Here is a 23639-nt window from a genome sequence, read left to right on the forward strand (position 1 = left end):
TTTCTTTTCATACATTTATTTAACCTACTGCGTAATGAATGCTTCTCATGCGGACAATACACTACCAGCCGAGTATACACAATAGTAGTCAACTGTGTGGTCCCGAGTGAAAGCTCAGTAACAGACATGAGAAGAATCGGGGTGTGCATAAGTGCAAGGCTCTAGCCCACTATGGGGATGTAACAGATGAGTACGTTTTGGACAGACAAGCAGGAAGTGGAAAGAATAATCCAGCTGAACACGGTACTGAGCACAGAGGACAGTGAGGACACTGCTCTGACTTCAGATTTGCATTGGAGAATCATGGGGGAGGGAAGGCTAATAGGCAGGATGGATCTCATTGGGACTGACATTTAAGTCACTCCCTATTGATTTTTTCAATATGAATTACTACTTCCAAATTTGCTAGAATTTAAAAAGGTTGGATTTTTGTAGCCCTGAGAGAGAAAAATGAAGTCTCCAGTTGTAATGTTTCCTCCCACGTGCAGAATCTCCCAGCAGAGCTCTTCAGGCCCCTCTCTGCCGCCCTCAAGAACTCTTCCCCCAGGGTGGAGGAATAAGTGGTCATTTCCATGAGCCTTTCCCTTCCTCTCTCTTGTTTTCCGGAAGCCAGTCTGCCAGCCGGAAGTACCATTCTTCTCTGCTCCTCCAGCCACAGATTCTGTAGGAGGTCTGGGTGAGTGTGTCTAATTCTGGGGTTCAGTGTGGGAAAGTCTTGCCTACGGGTGTAAACCCTATTCTCCAGCATCAGTTTAATTGGTCGTAGAGGTGCTATGTTGGTCTTCTGTCTGCCTCACTCACTTTTTGTAATTTTTAACTTGTCAGAACTCAGGCAGGGAAGAGAGCCCTTTAGACCTCAATGAGAATACACTGCCTCTTCTGAAATTGCATTACAGGTCCCTCAGCTATGCAGATTGTTAACTGTGATTTCGTATAAATGCTTTATACTTTAGGCCCAAGGCTTCAATGACATACATGGTACTGTGCTCCAGACACGTCTGATACATTCCAAATGATAAAGGTGGCAGCAAGACAAATATGGCAACACAAAGGCATCCTAACAGGGATCTCTGTACAGCAATTCAAAAATGATGGCTGTTGAATTTGGGCACTTACCATCTTCCAGTCCCCCGATGTCTAAATCCCACATCACCCCCTGGCACCAGGTATGACTCACATTAAAGTAATCTCCAGAAATCATATTTTCCTTTCTTCTCTATAAACCCCCGTCCACACTGTTTAAATAAAAATCTATTCTATCATCTCTAAGGTAAACAAATAGGATGTACACAAGATGAATGAATGATCAGTGAAAGTAACTCGTCTTGGGAACAACTACATTTTAAGTGACTAATGTGATGAGACTAAATTACAACACGCTGCTTACGTGAGGACGAAAACTGAGGATTCCTTTCCCAGCTGGGACCTCTGTCAACACCCTTTGCCATCCCCATTCTTAGAACATCAGGACGACTGGACACACACACAGGCCATGAAGCAACTTATTATATCTCAGGCACCTTTCCAGAGGAGGAAAAAAGTTAATTATTATTCATCATTAATTATTATACTATTAATAGCAGTTCCAGAAATAGCTATCATTTGTGGAGTCCCAGCTCTGTGCAAAGCATTGTGTTAGTGCTTTATATACATTATCTGAGTTAATTCATCTTGTAGGTCTGAGGGCTCTCATCTGACAAAGCTGAGGCTCAAAAGCTTGTGCCAAAAGTACACAATAAGTGGCAGAGACCAGAGTCATCAGAAACCAGGTCTGCCTGATACCAAATTTCGTGTCCTTTATACTATTTGGAAGAGAAGCCAGGACAAGAATTCTAACAATTCCTTGATATTCTCATCCCTTGCCCTCTAAAAACAGAGCAGAAATACTTCAAAACTAAATAGTTATATCAACTATGTGGACTTATTGAGGTCAAGGACATTGGCTCCCATTATAAAAGTTCAAATTATAGCATTTGGGGCTATTTACCCCCATCCCTGCCCTTTACCACCCCACCCCTCCTCCAACTACATTTCTCAGAAGCAACCTGCTCCCAGTGACAGATCAGGACATTACTCCAGAAAACAGCTCTCCAAAGCACCTTACTCCTAGAAACCACAGAAAGACATGAAATTCATTATCAAGCCAACAGGAGGGGGGAAAAATAAAAGATTTAAGGTGAGACGCCAACTTTCCTACTGTCATTGCTATAAGTGCCAACAATATGGAATGCCGTCAGATGAGGACTATTATAATAACACATTACACGGTCACTCCCCAAGGCACTAACTTCTGGCCCTCGCTGTTCCTGGCTATCCCTGAAAGTACTCCCATTCCTCAGACCTGGATCATGCACCAGGACTGACGCCACCAGCCCCACCTAGAGATGTAAAAATGGAGGCATTCTGGCGCAGTGATAACTTCATTGCTCGAATCATAATACAGTACAACTTCTGGCCCCGAGGAGAATACCGGTTTTCAAAGAAGGATCTCCAATGTGAAACTTGATTTGGAATTCAGTGATTCACAACACATTTTCAAGGATGCCATACAGCAGAGGTGCTCAACCCTGGTGCCATGTTAGAATCACCCAGGGAGCTTTTTAAAAATACCCATGCTCATGTGCCACCTGGTTCCAGTTAAATCAGAATCTCCAGGGATGGGGCCAGGCTTCCATAGTTGATTCTATCATGAAGACCCACTACCACCAAGGATGATGATACTAGATAGGTGCTAAGGTGCCAATCAAAGTATTTCAGCTGACAGAGTAACACAAGTTTAAAAAACAAAACAAAAACAAAAACAAAAACCCTGATTTTTGCTGACCAGTATTTTGTAAGCATAAATCTGACCGATCACATTCTTCCCAAAGAAATCTTGGGCCTGGGATGTAACAAGCATTTCAGATCACAGGACAAAGTCAGTGGTGAGATCACCATCCTGTGTCGCCCACTCAGTCATCAAGTGATTCTGCTTACTGATACCATCTTCTGCCACTTGCCACATGAGCTAAGTAGTTCGCAGAGCTTGTGAAAATATTTAAAATCTCTACTGAAGGAAAACAAAGGAGTAATTTGGAAGCTTCCCAAAACTTCATTTATCCAATTAGGTAGTAGATTACTGTACATTATTGAACAAGTTAATTGCTCAAATGAATACTAGAGGATTTCCCAGGCATAACAGCATGATTTGACTAATTCCCAACTATGATGGGAAGGCCCATCACAGAAGAGTTAAGCTTTGAATTAATAATGAACAAAAGAATCTAAGCTCTGTCTGGTTGAAAAATCAAGGTTGATATAGTGAGTGCCCTCTTCCTTACCCTCCCTTCCACCATTAAAAAAAAAGAGAGCGAGAAAAGATGGTCAACAACGTGCCTTGTTTTTAGCACTGTGAGGTACAAAGTGAACCTACCATCATTCTGGACTGCTAACCTCACTCTCATGATATGAACCAAGAGTTCCATGTGAGAATCTGTAGATTAATTACACAAAGCTATTGTTCCTTTCTTCTTTTTAAAGTGGAACCACCAAAAAACATCAACTCGAGAGCCTCTTAGATCCACTAGATGGTGCAAGATCTCCTTGTCGTGCAGACTTACTAGAAGGAGAAACTCAAGCAGGACATGAAGAAATTACTATGGTTGACCCACGCAGCCCCTGCATTGCACTGGAGCCTTGAGAGAAAGGGGATTTTTTTTTAAATTAAATTTATTGGGGTGACAATTGTTAGTAAAATTACATGGATTTCAGGTGTACAATTCTGTATTACATCATCTATAAATCCCATTGTGTGTTCATCACCCAGAGTCAGTTCTCCTTCCATCACCATATATTTGATCCCCTTTACCCTCATCTCCCACCCCCCTTACCCTCTGGTAACCACTAAACTATTGTCTGTGTCTATGAGTTTCTGTTGAGAGAAAGGGGATTTGCTCTCTAAGAAATCTTTTCATTTTCAATTAACAAAAGCATAAGGAGACTTTTTTCCTAAATTCTGCATTGGGAGCTCAGGAGTTAACTCATGCCGTGGAAGGCATTATGGAACTAAGATTTACTTCAGAGCAGGGTAATGGAAAGAGATAATACTGGGACCTTAAGACCTGGAGATCTGGGTTTTGGTCCCAGCGTTGCCAGTCATCTGCTGTGTGAGCTAAGCAAGTCACTCCTCTTTAGTCCTCAACGTCTTTATCGGAAAAATGAGGAGCTGGAACTAGACAATCTCTGGAATTACGTTTAGAATTATGTACTAAAATTCTGAGAGTACATAATGTACTATGTTTCCATCTCCAATTTAATCTCTCCATTTAGATTTGGCAAGAACTTTAAACACAAAGGTACTTTTGATGAAATCCATTCAGTCTGTGAAATTTGTTTAAACTGCGGTATAAATTCATTTATTGGAAAACTAAGATGTCATGCATTCATTCATTTACCAGAAAAAAATCTATAGTGTCCTATTGGCTGCCAAGCATTGGGCTAACACTGTGTCAGGAAACAAGGACACAGAGACAAGTGAGAGTCCCTCATCTTTGCTCCACACATACTTTCTCTACTCAATTGAAGTCTAATGAACTTCTAAGTTTCTAAACTCCTAAATCCTGACAGAATGCCATCTTCAAAGGAAACATGGGGCAGCTAAATCTACTAGTTCTACTAAAGCATTTAACACAAATATAAATACCACACGTGCTTATCCAGGTAGTTTGATGCCTTGGTAGCTAACATTGCAATGATATATTGTCATTTCTTTTCAACTTGATATCTCATGGGCAACTCCAGCCAAAAACAGTAAAGAAAAGTTTACCCGTTTCCCACAATTCATTTCTAGATGTGGAGGGCACATTTCAAACATGAGTCTTAGAGCCATCACTGATTCTTCACTAATATTTTTTTTGGTTCATTTTCCTTCTGCTTCTTTCTATAAAACTATATCTTCCTTTACATTTTTTCCAGCAATATCTGTATCAAGTCATTTCCCTTCTGGACTCCCACATCAATTAAGAGTTGTCTCACTTTCAGCAACAGCCTTCTCTAGCCAATTCTAAATACCCCTCCCCTCAAACACCTCACTTCTTTTCTCCCACTCCATGCCACCCCCCAAGTACCAGCTGTAAGTCAAATATCAGTTCATCGACCTAACTTGACCCCAACAGCTCTAAGCTCTCCTTTCAATCTCTCCTTAGCTTTCTCTTCTCACTCTCACAGTTTGCTACACACACACACACACACACCCCTACCTAGTTACCATATCTGTGTTCCCATAATCATTTATTTAACAAGCATAAAAACACCTATTATGTACAAGGAGATGTGCTAGATATTAATTCAGCGTATGACTGAATGAACAAACATGTACAGTCTCTATTCTCATGGTGCTTACCACCTGGTAGGAGAGGTAAGACATAGTAAACCCATAATGATAAGCCAAAATAAGCTTTAAGTGCCACATGAGTGATACCAACCAAACCCTAAAGAAATGAAGAGTGATTTCCTATCCCTGGATTGATTAGAAAGACTTCCAGGAGCAGGTGGTCTGGACACTGGAGCGTGAGAAAGATTTGGGTAAGCACAGTAGGAGGAGAAAGGTGTCGCCAAGTAAAGGGAAGGCATAAGCATAGGCATTTAACTAGGAGGATAATTCACACTCAGTGTATAGCAAATGGTCCAGAATGGCGGGCGAAGTGAGTCTACGGAGAGGGAAGTGGGACACAGTTTGGGATTCACCTAGGGAAAAGTTCAAATAGATGGGCTCTAACAAGTCTACGTCTCTGAGTTATTTCTTCTAGTACCTTGATGTCTACAGTTGTCTGCCTATTTCCTCCTGGCAATAAGCCAAATTTCATATTATTACAGATAGTAATAGTTGCATTACAGTATAGTATTACAGACCAATGAAAGCACTGCTCAGTCATCTAAAATCATGAGTTTCCAACAACTACACAATAAGAACAGTAATAATAGAGTTAATACACACACAGCATTTACTCTGTGCCAGGCACCATTTTAAAGTATCAACTCATTTAATCCTCACAAATTGTATAAGGTAGGCACTGTCCTTATCACCCTCATTGTACAAAGGAGGAAAATGGCTCAGAGAGGTTAAGGGTTCTGCCCACGGGCACACAGCTAGCAAGTGGCAGAGCTGGGATATCAGTCCTGGCCGTCTGACTCTAAAGACCACACCATATTAAATCCTTTACAAAGAACCTACTCACTGGATACCACTAAAGCTAGGTTTATGTTAATGAATAAATTTGCTTTCCTCTTTGCTCTCCGTTTGAAGTCTATTTACTTGGGCCCTTGTTTTTGTTTATTTGTTTGTTTGTTTGTTTGAGCACAGCACTTGATCAATATTATAAAGACAGGGATACCCCAAAGTACCAGGAAGCTGGCTTTGGGCCCAGGTGATGACGTCAGGGATCCTATGGCCAATTATTTCCTCAGTTCTTCTGTGAACATGCAAGAGGAAAGATTTGGGTTTCCATTCCCATAACAATATGCCCAGGTCTCAGCTGAATACACACTACATGCTTTACCTGGAGCCTGTGTGTCCACAAAATATTCAAAGATAGAGTGTTTAAGAAGGCTGCAAACTTAGCATAAGACCTTAGATATTAATCACAACATTTTCTTTAGGAAAAACAGAGGTAACGTTCCAACAGCTTCTATGATAATCTATTTCCACACTCTCAGTAAATACTAGACATTTCATCATGTCCCACAGTTGGTCTGCATGTGACAGCTCTGGGAAAAACAAGAGACTCTCTCAGGCTTTGCTTTGGGAAGGGAAACGTATATTTGTACATGGATCTAAACATCTGTGTGCCTCATCTTTCCATTTAATAACCTAGAGTATGGGAAGCAAAAAAAAAGTAATAAGGTTACAGTCAACTGGTAGTACCGTCTTTATTGTGTAACCTCCAGTTGCAAGGAGCACGTGTTTTCCCTTCTGCCCACAGCACCAAGGCCCCTTGGCGGTGGGGGGACTGGGTCAGCAGAGCAACGGCGATGCCTTACCGCATTCTGTGATAAATAAAGCATCAGTGAGTGGCCAGCATCCCCACTGCCAAGCTGACCACTTTCCATGTGAAAGGAGTCTTTATGGTATTGACATCACTGTCCCCATGTCCTGACAGCAGCACAGGAGAGCCGCGTTGATTTCATAGTAATAATGGCACTTGTCCCACATCCTCAACAATGGGAGGTACCTCCCTCAGTCAAACACTGTACACACATCAGGGGCAGAAACACATTCTTAGAACTGATACTTCAGCATCCAACAATCTCCTTTCACTACACACTTTTAGATACGACTACTATCGAGTCCTTAAATTTTGCCAAGTATTTTGACCTGTGTAATCTGCTTCCGTGGCTAACACAGCTCCGGAAGGAAGCAGGGCAGACTGTATACCCGTTTGACTGCTTTGCTCTTTTTGGAAACGGCTCCACCACTTCCCAAGGAGCTCTTATTTACCGCCTCACCACAGTCCTGGGAGGATGACAGGGTGGGGGTCCTGCAGATGAAAAAACTAGATCCTTAACTGGAGGAAGACTCTTGAAACCACACACAAAACTAGGACCCAGGTTCTCTGAATCCCAGGCCAACGAAAGAGCACAAATAGCCAAAGTGCCAGCAGAAGGACACAGATCAGTGAGATGGCACAAGCGTGGTCCTCAGAGGCCCTGGGTGCTGGCGGAAGTGCAGACTCCCGGGCCTCCTCAGCCCCACCTGCCAGATCAGAATCTCTAGTACTCAGGAGTTTGTATGGATGAAGTTCCCAGGTAACTGTCTGCATATTTAGGTTTGAGAATCTCTGACACTGAGAATTAAATAGGAAAACAATTCTATGAATAGCTGAGTTGACATCACATTCTGAAAGAAATAAGGAAAGAATAAATCCAAAGTTATGCTGTCTATGAAATAACGCAAAAATGTGTTAAGGAACAATAAGCGTATTATCTAAAATCAAAATACTATAGCACTACAAAGGGGATAAAATTCACTGTCCAGTAATCACAGTATCATAAAAACGATGTTTCATTTTAGAGACGCAGCTGGCTAACTCAATTAGTAATGTGTATTTAGCACTAAGTGCCAGACAGTAAGTACTTTAAAAGCAGCATTTCATTTATTCTTCACAAGAACCCAATAAGATAGGCATTATTATCCATAGATAATACATACACATAGATGAAGGTACCTGCCACAGTCATACTGCTAGTTAGGTAGCAAAGAGTCAGAACTCAAACTAAGGTCTCTCTAACCTCAAAACCTATTTTTTTAAATGTTAAACTACGCTGCTTCCCAAAACTGTATTACGTGTATAGAATGCATCAATTGGATGCATTAGGTGGCACACACTAACTTTCAGTTTCCAATTAATAAATTAATGATTTCAAGTCAAAGCTTCTTATAACAGTCACTAACATCTTCTAGGTCTAGTTAGTGGCTGATTCTCATTGGATAGAGCAATCATTAATTTAGACTGGGTAGAGCTGGCCTGCTTAAAATGATTTTTTCAACCATTATTCATAGTGTTACTGCCGACCCGTGTCACACAGCTGCAGGCCCACGACAGGACTTGGCCTTTTAATTACCTCTTTCAACTGCCGTAACTGTGGACTACAGTGATCCTAAGATGGCGCTTCTCTGCTTCCACAGCACAATTCTGTCTAAGTTCTGGGTAACTGACGAGACAGAATTGTTTGGTCCCTGCCACTGCCATCCCAGCTTCTCAGTCACAACCGGATCTCTAGCATCAAACAGGAACCAGAACAAAATATTAACTTGAGATGGCACCAGGTGCACCAGCTGCCAGCTGAGCTCGCCCGTCCACAGCACATGGTTTCCTCAACTTCCAAATGGTCCTAAAGGGAGTAAGTATGGAGGCCGCTGCAGCCTGCCTGAGATGCTGTGAGACAACAGCAACAGCTTCTATGAGACACGACACAATTTCGCCAAGGCATCCTGTAGACCCTTCCACTTAGCACCAGACCAGCAGTCTGTGGGCCCAGGTAGGCACACAGGTGTGCTTTCGGCACAGTGGAAGACAGAATCATTTAAGTGACTGGTTTATGCCAGGCATCGTAACAAACCATAAGAACAAGTAGAGCTCAACATCATGACAGGAAGAGGAATAAGGAGCTAGCAAAAATAGAGCAGGGTGACATTTGGGGGCCTTTCGCGATTGAACACCTTGGGTCAATAATCTAGAGAACAGGTTTTAAAAAGCAAATTACTGAAACACATAAGTAGAAAGACGAAATAGAGGGACCAAAATATTATCCTACTATGGTTTTTAATATAGTTTACCCCGGAGCTGGAGTCTAGTTTGGAGCTCCATAACTCCAGAAAAAAACTGAAAAAGATTTAGCAAGGAACCACCAAATTTGAAAAATAAAATCTCATAATTGCAGGGCCAAGATGGCATTCTAATTTTATGTTTTTGATTCTTTCTTTCTTCCAATTTCCTGCTGACAGGAATGACCTGATCAGTGAAATTTTACAACATTATTGGAAACCAGACCTAAAAATTCAAGGTATTTTTCATTAGGATGTGATACAGATGACAGCAGAATGACGAAGAGCCCTAACGTGCGAGGCATCCAAAAATGCCACAGGAAGTCTGCCAGAAGAGCAAGTAAGGGACAAGACTCTACCCTCTTGCCCCGCAAAACCTCCTCCACCATTATCCAGACTAGAGATGCACAAGGAAAGGTGGATGGGAAAAGTGGAGCTTAGTAATAATAGTTAAGTGACAGGCTGCTCTGCCCCTTTCTTCTTCACTGGAGACTAAAAACAGCAGGACGTAAGGGCTTCGGCATTCCTCCTATAAACTCAGCGCCCAATTATAGCTCATTAACATTTATTAATGGTGATAACTTGAAGATGGTATTTAATTGCTCTTAAAATCTTCAGTCACTAGTATCATAGGGCATAAAAGTAAAAAACATTCCTAGCAAGTGAGAACCCAACTGGGCTCTAAAGGAGTCTCAACTCATGCCAGTCACAAACATACTAATAGCTAGTGGGTGACTCACAAGTATGACTGCTTAAAGCCTCTCAAAATTTCCATCTTTTCCTCTCTAGTTCCCAAAAAGCTTCCATCCATCAACCTAAGTCAATAAGCCATGAATTACTGAGCTCACAGGATACAGCTCATGAATATGGATGTGTGTGTTTGGAAGACAAGATTGTAAAACAAATGGGCTCCATCGTGGCTTATAGGAACCCAGCATACATGCCTTCAAGGAAATGTCTGAAATTATTCTACTCATGTATACTGTTCCAGCATGGTTTTAGCACACAGGAGATGGTGGAAAAATCGGTTTTCTGGTAGACGTTTTTGCTTCTGTTTTTCTAGGCACACATGTATGGAATCATTTGCTGAATGAAACACAGCCAGCTGCTCTTTGCAAAAACCAAAGGTACGGGCTTTCTTTGAGGTCACAGTTATTACTGTGAATGCCTGTGAGCTGCCTGCAGAAAAGGATGGTGTGTGATGATTTTTCCTTCCACCAATCCCTCTCTTCAACCTCCTCAAGGTCTCCCTCTGCCTTCAGCTGCTACAAGATAGCCCCAAACTTCTTTCTTAATTTCCTACCAGTCTCCAAAAAAAAGGAGCCAAAATAACCCACAAAACAGAAGACGATCCTAGTTTATAAGACACCTGAAAGAGCCATGACTCAGCCCAGAGTGCTTTTTATGCATCCCTTCCCCCTCCAGTCTCCCCCTTTCTGTTCCTGCTGGAGCCATCTTCGGTTGCTGCTGAAAACTGTCTGCTGGTCTCCTAACAACCAGCCCTGGACCCCTAAACAACACACCTGGACAAAGAGTCTTCCAAGCTAGTGACAAAGCCAGTCGGCCTGCTTCCCCTCTGCTTTTGTCTGCTGCTCCTCAGCCTCATCGCTGCTTTGAATCGGGGGGAAAAGGGACCTGGTAATCCTTTCACTAGGCCATCTCTCGCTACTTGGGGACTTTCTTCCACTATTATCATCACCTTCAAACATTTAGGGACCACCTGAAATATACAGGACATCATGCCCAGAGCAGGGGGTCAGCAAACATTTTCTGTGAAGGGCCAGAGTGTAAATATTTTAAGGGTTTGTAAATCTGTCATATACACCTTTCTTTTTAATTGTGGTAAAATATAAATAATAACATTTAATAAAATTCACCATCCTAACCATTTTTCAGTGTACAGTTCGTGTTAAGCACTATTGGTTCACACTGCTGTGCAACCCATCTCCAAAACTCTTTTTCATCTTGCAAAACTGAAACTCGTGTCATTTAAACAATAACTCCCCATGACCCACTTCCATTATTCTTTTTTCTGTCTCTATGAATTTGACTACTCTAGGTCCCTCCTATAACGGGAGTCATACTTGTGACTCACTTACTTCACTTAGCGTAATGTATTTAAGATTCGGCCATGTTGTAGCACGCATCAGAATTTCCTTCCTTTTTAAGGCTGAATAATATTCCAGTGTATGTAAATACCCCATTTTGTTTATCCATTTATCTGTCAATGGATGTAAAAACCATTCTTAACGCTCAAGATGCACAAAACAGGCCAAATGTGGCCCACAGATCTTACTTAGTTGGCCAAACCCTGCTCTGGTGGCACAACAAAGCATACAACATAGACTAGAGGTTCCAAAACGTTTTCAGTCCATGGTCCCTTCAGTATACCAGTCATTTTTTCACAGCACCCAGAAGCCAAAAGAAATACCCAACCATCCCATTCACTAAGTATTTAAGTCCAAACAACTTCACGTGTATTCAAGTCCTAACAACTTAACTCCTTTGGGGACTGAAACCTGGGAATCAGACTGGACAATGCCAACCTCATTCCCCACCCCACACTCATTTTCACGTGTTATTTGCTTTAAAGCCCAGGACCCACCCAAAACTGCTTTGCAAAGGTGGAATCATTGAAAGGAATGTACACTGAACACTGAAACTGAACTGTTTCGAGGCAGTAGTTCACTGGGTATCCGACAGAGGTCACTGTGTTTCCCTGATAAATTTAAAGTATCTGGCAGAGCCCCTGTGAGTTCATGGAGAAGCCCCCAGGCTCCCTGGAACGCTGGGAACTACAGATACAGACTCTTCCAGGGGCTTCAGGATAGAGGTGGGGAAACAGAGTCAAATACTAAGAATACACCAAACAACAGAAAGGAAATGGGTTCAGGGTAGACATTAAGAGCTATAAATTCTAGAAAAGAGAGAAGCCTACATCTCTCCAAGTCAGGGTAGCTGTGGGGAGGGAGATTTAAGCTGGTCCCTGACAGAGTGAGAGGGAACACGGCAAGTGAAGGACTAAGTACAGGAGAGGCCCTGGAGCAAGAACGCGGCCTGGAGCAGGGCTGAGGAGCAGAGAGCAGACTAGGACACTGTTCTCTGTGACTATGGGGACAGAGCCCTGGAAGGTTTCAGAGGAATGCTGATGTACTTAAAGACCTGTTTAGAAAACTTAATAGTCATATGTGAGACAACCTGAAGAAAGAAGTTGTAGCACGAGACCCATTAGCAAAGACTAACCCTGGGCAAGGCGTCTGGAGATGATGACCTAGGTAATAGATGGTTGGGAGAAGAAACAAAACAGATCAGACTAAATACTCTTATGGAAAAAAGCTTGACACTACATGAGGGGTGAGGAAGAGAAAAGATTCAAGAAGCACCGAGGCTTCTAGGTAACTAGGAAAATTGTATTATTTACACAAAGTAGGTGTGCAGAGGGTGAGCTAAGGTGGCCTGGGGACAAAGATGCTGTGAATTTGGCTTTTCATGTTCTAAGTTTGAGGTGCCCAGCAGGTCACTCAAGCAAAGAGATCCAATCGACAATTGAAGCCTCAGGCCCAGCAGCTTTGCAGGCTGTCTGTGTGGAGCTGACAGTTGATCACGCAGGGTGATGGCAGAAGACCAAGCCCGGAGCGTGCGCACATTGAGGGAAGGAGCAAGTTAGGTGAGTGGAGCAGACAGACTCTAAGGGAGAATAACCAGGAGAGTCTGGAGCGTGGACATCAAAGGGGAAAGGAGGCAGCTCTGGTGGAGGGGTCAGAAGCCACAGGTCTATCAATGAAGCGAGTCTTTAAAATCCCAGTGTGTTTAAACAAATGTATAAGTGCACTCAACGATCTGGTGAGGAAGAAGCTGGCAGTTTTACATCAGGGAGAGGCAGTCGTCTCTTTCGGGTGGTTCGGAAGGGTTTGATAGTTGGTGAGCGGTGTAATGCCCTCTCTTTGGCATCTTTATCTCTTGTATCCTATTTTGTCCAGCTGCTTCCCCTCAGCCTTTCCCTTCTCTTGAACCCCTTCCTTTCTGTTTATGTGATGTTTACCACCGTACTTCCCAAAATGGCAGTCCACACTTGCTGCCTTCTCTTTGTCACCACTGGAGTGTCTGGAGCCCCTTATCATCAGACCCCCGTGCACTGAAACTGCTGGCGATGGATGTCACCGCTCACCTGCCCTGGGGGTCAAACTAGGGTCCTTACTCCACCCACTTGCTCCCTGGTGTCTTGTACACAGCACAGTGACCTGGCTACTTTATCCAAACGCACTTCTCCAATCCGCGGCTCCAGCTGAGCGCTCTCTCCATGACTGCCCTTCCCCACGGCGTCACTGTCTCCCTTGCTCTGTGCTCACTCCTCTGTGCCAGCCTCACACGCCTCCCCCACCTGCCCTGGCTTCCGTCTCTCTTACAGCTCTTATTTTAGTCTCTCTTGCTTTGTGTTTGTATTTAACGTGTCCTCTCCTGGGTCCCAGACTCTACACTCCATGGAGACATGAGAGGGTTACTCAGTCACCTCCATCTCCCCATGGGATCTGGCAGAGCGCTTTGCACCTGCGGCACACTCACTCTATGCTCTTGGCACGAACGATATTATCCTTTCACCGCACAAGAAATGGCAGAATTTGTCCTGGAATAACTAGGCGAATGCCTTTGCATATAACAGTTCATGATTTTCAGAATGCCCTCATGTTTGATTGTCATTCCCTGTAAGGAGGAAGGAGGAATATTACTATCCCTACTGTGCAGCTGAGAAAATGGAGACTCGGAGAGGTTAAGAGCTTCACACGAGGCCACACAGCAGTAAACACAAGAGCCAGGACTAGAACCGCGATGCTGTGACTCATGGTCTGGTATTATTCCACTGCACACTCAGCTCTGTGTGAATCCATGGAATAATAAGGCTGACTTGGTGATAGTTATCTGTGCTTTAGCTATTTCTTCATTGTTTATTCATATCTAGTATGTTGTTAGCATATCTGCCTGTCACATGAGAGTCTAAATATGATTTTAGGTTCCAGAGGATAAGGATCAATACACAGAATTAGGCAATAACTATAAACTTTGTTACGCGTTTCTAGAAAATTTTAAGCCATGATTTACTTAGGCCCTTCTAAACACACTTTATAGGTGCCATCTCACCTGCTAATTACCACGCTAAAATGCTGATACGGGGAAATAAGTGTGCTGGATGCCTTGCATTTGCTCCTCCCCATCGTTCCCGCCCTGCTGTCAGCCCCAGTCCACCTGCAGAGCCCACGTTTTTTCCCATGATTCCCTTGCCAGCTGGTTTCCACTTGGGTCCACCCAATGGGAGTCCAGCAGGACATCGGAGGAAGCAAGGAAAACAAAGTTTTGCTATTTATTGCCCTGACTTCCGGTCTAAGGGGTTGCCTCAGGTTGGTTGTGACCCATGATGGAAGTTCCTGGTTCTTATCAGGTGGCCCTCTCCATATGGCTCTCTGACCCTTAACACACACACTCAGTCCTAGGGGTGGTAATGACGGTAAACCTGCCCAGAATATTCTGTCACAAATTCTTTGATATGCCTGTCATCAAGAAGTGGTGTCTATGTCCTCTCCCCTTGAGAGTGGGTAGGTTCTGTGACTATTATGAACAACAAAACATGACAGAAGCAACACTGTTTCAGTTTCCAGCCTGGCAGCTTCTACTTCCTGTCTCTTGGAGCCCTCAGCCCACATATAGGAAGTCCAGCTACCTGAGGCTGCCATACTATGGGAGAGCCCAAGCTAGCCGCGTGGAGAGGATTTGTGGAAGGACGGAAAGGGGGAGAGAGAGAGAGAGAGAGAAAGAGACCCAGCAGCTCTGGCTACTCAGGCTCCAGTCATTTGACTCATCCCAGCGGAGGCCCCAGACCTCATAGGACAAAAATGAGCTGTGTCCTCTGTGCCCTGCCTTAATTCCTGAACCAGAGAATTGTACACGACACTAAGGAGTGTTTTAAGTCTTTCAGTTTTGGGGCAGCTGATAACACAGCAATAGATCATTGAAACATTACATTCTTGTATGGTGAAGATTCTATCAACCGAGGTCCCTGAGTGAAGACATCACGGACAAAAGCTCCCTACAAGCTGCTCATTCCACACCCCAAGATGGACAAGCCCTGTGAACAAAAACATAAACATGTGTTGTTTCAACCCGAGATGCTGGTATTGTTTGTGACTGCAGCATAATCATAGTGACCAATACAGAAGTTCTTTGGCCAAGCTAATCCTGACCAAACAACCCCATGCACGAGGGCAACGTCTGAACTCCTGAATATTCTGCACAAAGGCAGGAGGTCTGTACATTAAGCATGCTTAATGTCTCTCTTTTCTACACCTACAACCAGGAAACCCATGGAAATCAGTCGACCATGTGGAAGCCTGTGGTGGCCATGGGAACGCACCTCTGAGACCTCCAACTACTACTGGAGGATTTACTGACCCAGGGCCCCTGCGGCTGCACTGCAATGCTCCCCACACCTCCCACAGGCTGCTCCCAGCCAACAACTGAGTGTGGTGGCTCTGGTCCAGCTGGCCTGTTCCTCCTCATAGCAGTCTAGGACACTCCCAGCCAGCCTCACCCCCAATCCTTCATTTGGGGTCAGATTTGCATTGCAGTCTGACAACTCTCCCAGCCTTCTCCACCTTGCTCCTTATTTTCTCTCTCACCAGCATTTCTTCTAGTAAAATCCTTGCACATTTAATCCTATCTTGGCATCCACTCCACTGGGAACACAGACTAATACACCATACCAATGAATATTCAGCCTTGAAAATATAGCTCTGCTAAATTAAACAGAGACAACCGAATTAGCTCCTGCTGGATAAGGGCTTTCCTATTCATCTGAAGTCAAAAATAACCATTTTTTTATAACGTGATGTCCATATCTATGGCTAGATCTAATTCCTAAATGATCTATATTAACATAATATCATTTTCTTTATTATGACTTTTACAATGTGATTTGAACAATCTCCAAAAATGTATCCATTCCTAAGTGTCCAAAATAAGCTTCCGATCCCTTATCCAAAACCCTGGAGACCATGTATTTTGGAATTCAAAACTTCGTATTTCAGAAAAGTAGTATTACATCTGCCATATTTGACATACCCAGCAGGTCTGGAGCAGAACTCTATACTCAAATACATTAATATTTCTTCCACAAAACATACAAAATAGTAACACAAGTGAGATAAAAAAGAGCCCCAAGACAGTTCAAGTATAGGTTTGAGTTCAACAAAGGTTGGTTTGTGCCACCATAGGAATTATTTAAAAAAAAAAAAAAAAATCAGATTTAAAAAAAAAAAATCCGTTTTCAGAGCTTTTTGAATTTTTGAGCTGTGGATAAGGAATTGTGGACCCACATATCCGCAATACAGAAAACTATGCAGCCCTATTTAAAAACAAACAAACAAACAAAAAACAGATATGCCTTTGTACTAATTCAGAAGAATAAATGGACACCCCAAGGCCCTGGATGAAGAAAGTACAGAGCAAAACAACTTGCAAAGACAACATTTTATTCCACATATATGGACTGAAGAGAGGAAAGGTGGAGACAATCTTCACTTGTCAAGCACCCTCCCCTACTCCCCACATTTTACTACCCACAACCCTTTGTAATGACTTTATCTCCAGTTAAGAAATGCCGTGGAAATATTGTTTATGAGTATTAATTGTGTGTGATGTGAGAAACTTTTTAAGTATGAATTTATTTGTATCATTTATGAGACAGAGAGACTAAGTACACCTCTGCAAACTGCCTACATCAATGGCAGGTAACTAGAATGTTTTGCATAAACTGGGGGCTGAGATAGTACACAAAGGAAATTTATTTAGGATATTAAATAAGGCTCCTCTGTTGAAGCAAAGTTCCCAGAATATGAAAACTATGAACAGGAGCCTCTACAATAGACTGGAAAGTCCCAGGTATCCCTTCCCACATCCAAGGCGAGGATACAGGCTATAGGATGTGATTGTTCCCACTGGGAACCTCTCAAGAAACACCCAATTCTGGACTTCTTTCCTCATCTGCCTCTGCATCCCTGTCTTGTCATTCATGAAAGGCTCTTTTCTTTATCAACCACTTAGGGAGCCAAGAGCCAGAGAAGAGGCTGTTCACCTTCCTCCCTTGCCCTTGCTTCCTTCCTAAGCCTTAAATTCTAAATGATAAAGACATAAGCAAAAAATGATGAAGGGCGGGAAGGAAAATAAACTAAGGGAGAAATATTCTCTCTAGTTACTCAACAGCCCTGAGAGAAATGGTCCACAGTGGATAAAAGTTAAGGAATCTTCATTAGGGATGAGAAGTTCAAGTCTAATCTGGTAATGTTCACTTTGCACTTATATATTCAATATTGACTACTTTTTTTCACAGCAACCATGTATTAAAATAACTTCATGATTCAAAACATCTAATATTATAATTATGGGCATAATTGAGAACATATTAGTTATATATGTAAAAAGCTATTATTATTCTCTATGAACCACTGTGTGCAAACACTACCTAACACTTTAATAAACATTATTCCATTTGTGCGCTGTTTACTCAGCCTCTAAGTCTAAGGTACATGGCACTGGAGATACCTCAGTGAACAAAATAAGTGTGAACCCTACACCTAAGAAGCAGGAAAACCATTGTGGAGACAGACAGCAAGCAAGTTCATGCACATTTAATGATTTAATTCCACTTGTGGTGAGTGCTATGAAAGAAGGACAGAGTGACTGGTCACATCCTCATACCGTTTCCCCGAAAATAAGACCTAGCAGGACCATCAGCTCTAATGCGTCTTTTGGAGCAAAAATTCATATAAGACTTGGTCTTATATTATATAAGACCAGGTATTATATTATATTATATTATATTATATTATATTATTATATTATATTATATTATACGTGGTCTTATATTATATTAAAATAAGACCGAGTCTTACATTAATTTTTGCTCCAAAAGATGCATTAGAGCTGATGGTCCGGCGAGGTTTTACTTTCGGGGAAACACGATAGCAGTTCTCTTAGGTGGATCTCATCCTCAATTACAGATAAAGAGTTGTCCCTAATATTTGTAACATTAAGTTATGCTAATTATAATAACATATAGTATCCTGAATAAACAATATTTTTATAATTTTAGCTATTATAATAATGACTTGGGAAATTATTTTATATCAACCGGTGAATGAGGAAAAGGATGGGAATAAATATGGAAGAAAGTCTAAATATGTGAGCGAGTATATGGATAATTACTGCCAAGGACTTTCACTAGCCCTGTTGTATTCCTCCTCAGAGGAAACTTCCTCCCTCCATGCAGAGGACTAGAGACTTTCAAGACAAGACATCCACCCCACCCCCAGAACAGCAAGATACTGACAGAAGGACAACCTGCAAACAAATACGAGGTTTACATTTTCCAAAGATATGTTCCATATTTTACAAGACATTGTTAATTTCAAACACTTGGTCCCTTTGTGCCCATAAACCACTCAAATAACCTAGAAATCTCAACACCCTGATGTCAAACCACGTCCAAGATTACCTCTTAAACCTAGAAGTTAACAAAAAAAATCCTAATCAAACCAAGTACCCTGTTTGTTTTCGAAAATATTTCCACTGTGCTCAAAAGGCACTAAATGGTAAGAGATGAACATCTTCCATCAAGACGGGCTACTCTAAACTAGCACTCCTATCGGCATGTACAGACAGGTTTCAACATTGCCATCATCAGGTAATCTTAGATTCTACAAAATGAGAGCCCATGGAAATGGAATGTCCAGATGTAGAAAGGTGGGCATTCCATCAAAAAACATGTGATAAGTCGTCTCTTGCTTCTCTCCTACCAGGGCTGGTGATTCCAATAACTTGACAAAGATCCTCTGAACTAAATACTGCAAATGTCTTAGTGAAGAAAAGAACTTCAAATTAGAATTCTAAGTCCATGGGTCTCCTGACAGCTCACAACGGAAAAGCTATCAGTTGACTTATTACACAAAATACGCGAGATGTAAGGAATTCAGAGAGGTGCTAATGGGACAGCCAACCTTTGATGGGACCTTAACGTGGCTTCACTTTAATTTTTTGCTGTCACAAAATTCTTATAAAAAATTACGTTCTCAGAAATGGCAAATCCATGGGACATGTGCTACCCGTGCCCCACTCCACATCCACTGGAAACCTTCCATCCTCTGTGACAGACCTGGCCTTAGGGGACAGCAGAACAGAGAGTTCCAATAGCCACTACCCATAAACTGTAGCAGGCACAAGAGTCAGTCTATTTGCCAGTCCTGGTTTAGACTATCTTACCTGACATTCAAAATGCCATATTCTATGACATCGAATGGATCTCATCAGACTTAAGCTGTCGCCATTGTTAAGACCTGTGTTTGACAGTGCCAAGGAATATGGATGGAACGAGAAGAAAAATAAGGCTAAAGTCACCATCAAGTCAATTACACCATGTTCACCTTCCTCAGTTTCTATCTGTTTGTAGTACAGATAAAAGATTTCACCAGCCAATCACTGACCTTATGGAGAGCAGGAGCCAAGACTGGTACCAAGAACCCGTTGTAAATATAATTTACAAGCTGATTACGAATCAAGGGGTGAGCCACCTAAGAGAGAAACAAGTCGTCATGAAAAAGACAAAGAATTCAACCTTTAGGTCTTCTTAAAATCAAACATTTCTGTGTATATCCTGAATTCAAAAAGAAAATCCAAATTTTGGCCATTTAGTCTATGGTTAAAGAATAATTCAGACTTCAAATCACCGTATAATTTTTTCAGATGGTTTATTCCAGTATAAACAGCTTGGACTTTCAAATTTTAAAGAAATGGTAATTTTAAGTTTCTACTTATAAACAGACAGTAAATATACTGAATATGTATAAGGACTCAACATAAAATTAACTGGAAAGTATGATTTTTGCCCCATTAATTCCATCTATATCCCATCACATCTTGTGACTAATTTTAAAAAAAAGAAAATAATGGTCAAAATGGACAATTAAATACATTTGTTTTGCTAGCAGAAGAATTTTCTCATTTTGAAGGTGCATTTTCTGCTACTTATTTTATTGGGAGGAAGGCATTTAGAAAATCTTTTTATAAAAAATAGATCCTATTCAAAAGCAGAAAACATTACCAGAGGTACAACACTGCCTATATTTGATTTGCAAAATATGTTTAACATGGATAACCTTTAGTAATATATTTTATAAGTAATATTTTCAATAGTACCCCCGAACAAAAAAAATCTTAAAAATATATGGCCTCAATTTCAAACGATAGTATAAAATATGTCATTTCTCTGTTCTTAACATGCTAGTTAGCTTTACTTCTTTCTTTAAAAAAATAATAAAGTAAACCAATAAAATAAAAAGCAATTTCTAGGGAAGTGAAGCTACATCTTTAAATTACTAATAATCTCTCTGTGTGTACATTTGGGGAGAAACTAATAGTTCCATCTCTTTTATTTCCACACACTTCAGCAAGAAAATGTTGATAGACTGTAATATTAAAGGAAAAAAATAACTTAAGATGTAATCCACTTATCTTATATATAAATAAAACTTCCTTTGACTTAGCAATAAAAATGAGATGGGAACCAAAGTAATTTACTTGGATTTTCTTCCAGAAGCTATTTCTTTATTTGGTAGATAAACAGATTATAACTAACATTTTTCACCTTACAATCATCATAAAGAAAATTTGATTTCTTAATAAATCCAATACTGAAGTGATATTTATGCAGTATAGATATAAAACTTTTTTTGATGAAAACTTACTACATTCTTAAATGTATATAAAATCTGATTTTTATTGAAAACAGTAACAAGAAATCTGAAAGTAAAAATCTAATCAAGACGCCAAATATACTAGAGTTCATTGGCTGTTTTTTTTCCCTGAAGCAGGCCAATTTCAAAGCAAATTTAATTTGTGTTGCTAAGAAGATGCTTAACTTCTTCTAAATTCAATTGGGATAACAATATTCTTTATGTAGTATGCACCATTAAGCAAAATAAAGTGTTTTCCTTTGTAGACTTCCCAAAAGACCTTGAAATAAAAGTGGTGTAATTTGGAGTACTTAGACGCCTAAAAATATCTATTTAATGAGTCAGACATTGAACTTATTTTTGATGGTTAAGTGGATAATCAAGACAGAATTAACATTTTTTATAAAGATAAAAAACAATCTACTTTTTTTTTCTCAAAACTTCCCAGAAACCCAGAAACTAACATTTTTCCTCATTCGAGGACATTCAGTATGCTTCAAGTCGAGCATCAATATTCCATAAACATTTATAGAAATAAAAAAGGGAACGTGTATCAACTATCGTTTACATGCTTGTACTCTGCATGGACCATACGATGGGTCCCTCTGTTGTGCTCCAGTACCTGGATGACCGCGTTGCAGAACTCCAGGGAGTTCATGAACTGCACTAGAGCAGGGAGAAGGAGCCAGTCGTCCTTCAGAAGGCAGTGCCACTCCTCGCCTTTCTCTTCCAGCTTTGTAGGCAGGGAAGAGTAGAGACCACTGAGCCCGGTTGCGAGTACCTGAGTTTGAAAATAAAAATGTAATAAACTCCTTTCCAAAGTTCTTAACCTGCAGCTAAGAGCTCCCAGTTGAGTCCAATGCCGCTGGTCCAAAGGCTGCACTTGAAGTAGCTAGGTATTAGGAGTATTAGAGGGTGTCTGCTAGCTAGGAAGGATTCAACAGGTGGAGATGGCAGAGAAGGACAACTCCAGCAGAGGCAGCAACAGCACCCCAGGCACCTGGCTAACACATGCACGTTGATATGGGTTGTTTATCTCTTATGTAGCTGGCATACGCTGGGCTTGGGTGGGCGGAGTGAGGGAGAAACATGCAAAGATGAAGAAGACCTGCTTCCTGCCCCCAAGGTGTTCAGGAGAGGGGCACACTCATAACCAATGCATTACAGTCAATACGCTGAGTGCACGTACAGAGAAGGCACACACCCCAGTGGGTGGGAGGAAGCCATAGACCAAGGAGGTCCAGGGCAGATCTCACAGGTAACAACCATCAGCGGCCTTAGGAGAAAGATTCCTGCAGACACGTTAAAGGTCATGCCTGACACACATGTGCACAGTTTAGAAAGCTTCTTTCCCCCCCAAATCAATACATGACGTTTATTGCATCTTTAAAACATCACAAACAAGTCTGAGGAATCATTTGACACCTTTGTGTTTCTATCGCTGGATAACATAGATCTTATTCATCAATCTGAACTGTTCCTTTTTCAGAAACATAGATACCATCCAGAAATGTTCTGATATCCTTGTTTTGAACTATGGTGGCCTGTTGAATCAAAGCAGCTGAATTTGGTACAAGTTCAGTATCATTTCCTTCAAGAATTAACTCATCTTTCTAGGTTTGAGATACTGAACAAGCAACACCTCACCTCATCTGAACCCTGCGGATGTATTTTTAACCCAAGAAATTTCAGATTTCAACAGGAGAACCATTCTCCTGCTAAGAATGGTGATGGGGAAGTGAGCATACACAGACCTCATCTTGTAACGGAAGCCCAGGGTACCACCGTTGACCGTGTTCCGTATGTGACTAGACAGTGCAAACAGGAGCCAGCTGCTTTCTATCTCCCCGCCATTTGCCAACCCGGAGCCTCTTCCTTTTCTTTCCGAGGAGGTCTACACGGATGTGACTGAAGTCCCTCTGCGGGATGCCTGTGCATCCCTTCAGAGTGATGTCCACATTTTCTGGAATGTCCACCGTCTGACTGCTGAGAATGGTCTTCATCCTCGCAGTAGATGCAGCAAAGAGCTCGACAGTACTTTGATCCTCACAAGTCATAGCTAGAAGAACTGGTGGTCATGGGTCACTTAGAAGTGATGGCAATAATTCAAAGCTAAAGTGGGTCTAAACTGAAGCATCAGCAGTAGTAAAAGGAAGGATATAAATTGGAGATTCATGTGTAAGGTGGACGTGAGGGTGATCTAATTATGACATCTGTCCATCCAGTATTAATCCAAAGTCCCTGGGGTTTACTGCCTCCCTCGGTGCTCTGTTCCTAAAATGAAACTGACAGCGTTTAGGCTTAGTAAGGGCGGCTGAATGAGAACTCAAACCGTCAAGTTATCCAGCTTGGGGAACACACTTGTGCTGAGCGCCTGTTGATTTGATCATGTGGAGTGTAAGTCCAAGAGGAACAATGAGTTTCCCAGAACTGGAGGTCTCCCCGCTGGGAAGTGATGCCAGCCAAACAGCAGATACTGATCGGGCAGAGGTGCAAAGGGCGGACAGGGATGGCACAGAACTGGGAAGTATTCATTGATCTCAAAGTCCAATACGAGCTGAACA

The 23639-nt window shown here is 41.8% G+C and overlaps 1 protein-coding gene across 7 annotated transcripts in view; it reads right to left on the bottom strand.

Annotated features, from left to right (window-relative positions):
* Positions 1–23639, bottom strand: part of FHIP1A (FHF complex subunit HOOK interacting protein 1A) — a 199639-nt gene that overhangs the window by 46817 nt on the left and 129183 nt on the right. For 6 of the 7 annotated variants that reach the window (XM_019722794.2, XM_074338440.1, XM_074338442.1 and 3 more), the window contains 2 exons: positions 21698–21856; positions 19828–19914 (listed from right to left, as the gene is read on the bottom strand). The exons of the other annotated variant lie outside the window; for it this stretch is intronic. In XM_019722794.2, coding sequence (XP_019578353.2) covers positions 19828–19914; positions 21698–21856 — 246 coding nt within the window. The remainder of the gene's footprint in view (positions 1–19827; positions 19915–21697; positions 21857–23639) is intronic. 7 annotated transcript variants of the gene reach the window in all.

This window comes from Rhinolophus sinicus, linkage group LG07 (assembly GCF_036562045.2).
Source record: "Rhinolophus sinicus isolate RSC01 linkage group LG07, ASM3656204v1, whole genome shotgun sequence".
In the NCBI taxonomy this organism is placed as follows: domain Eukaryota; kingdom Metazoa; phylum Chordata; class Mammalia; order Chiroptera; family Rhinolophidae; genus Rhinolophus; species Rhinolophus sinicus.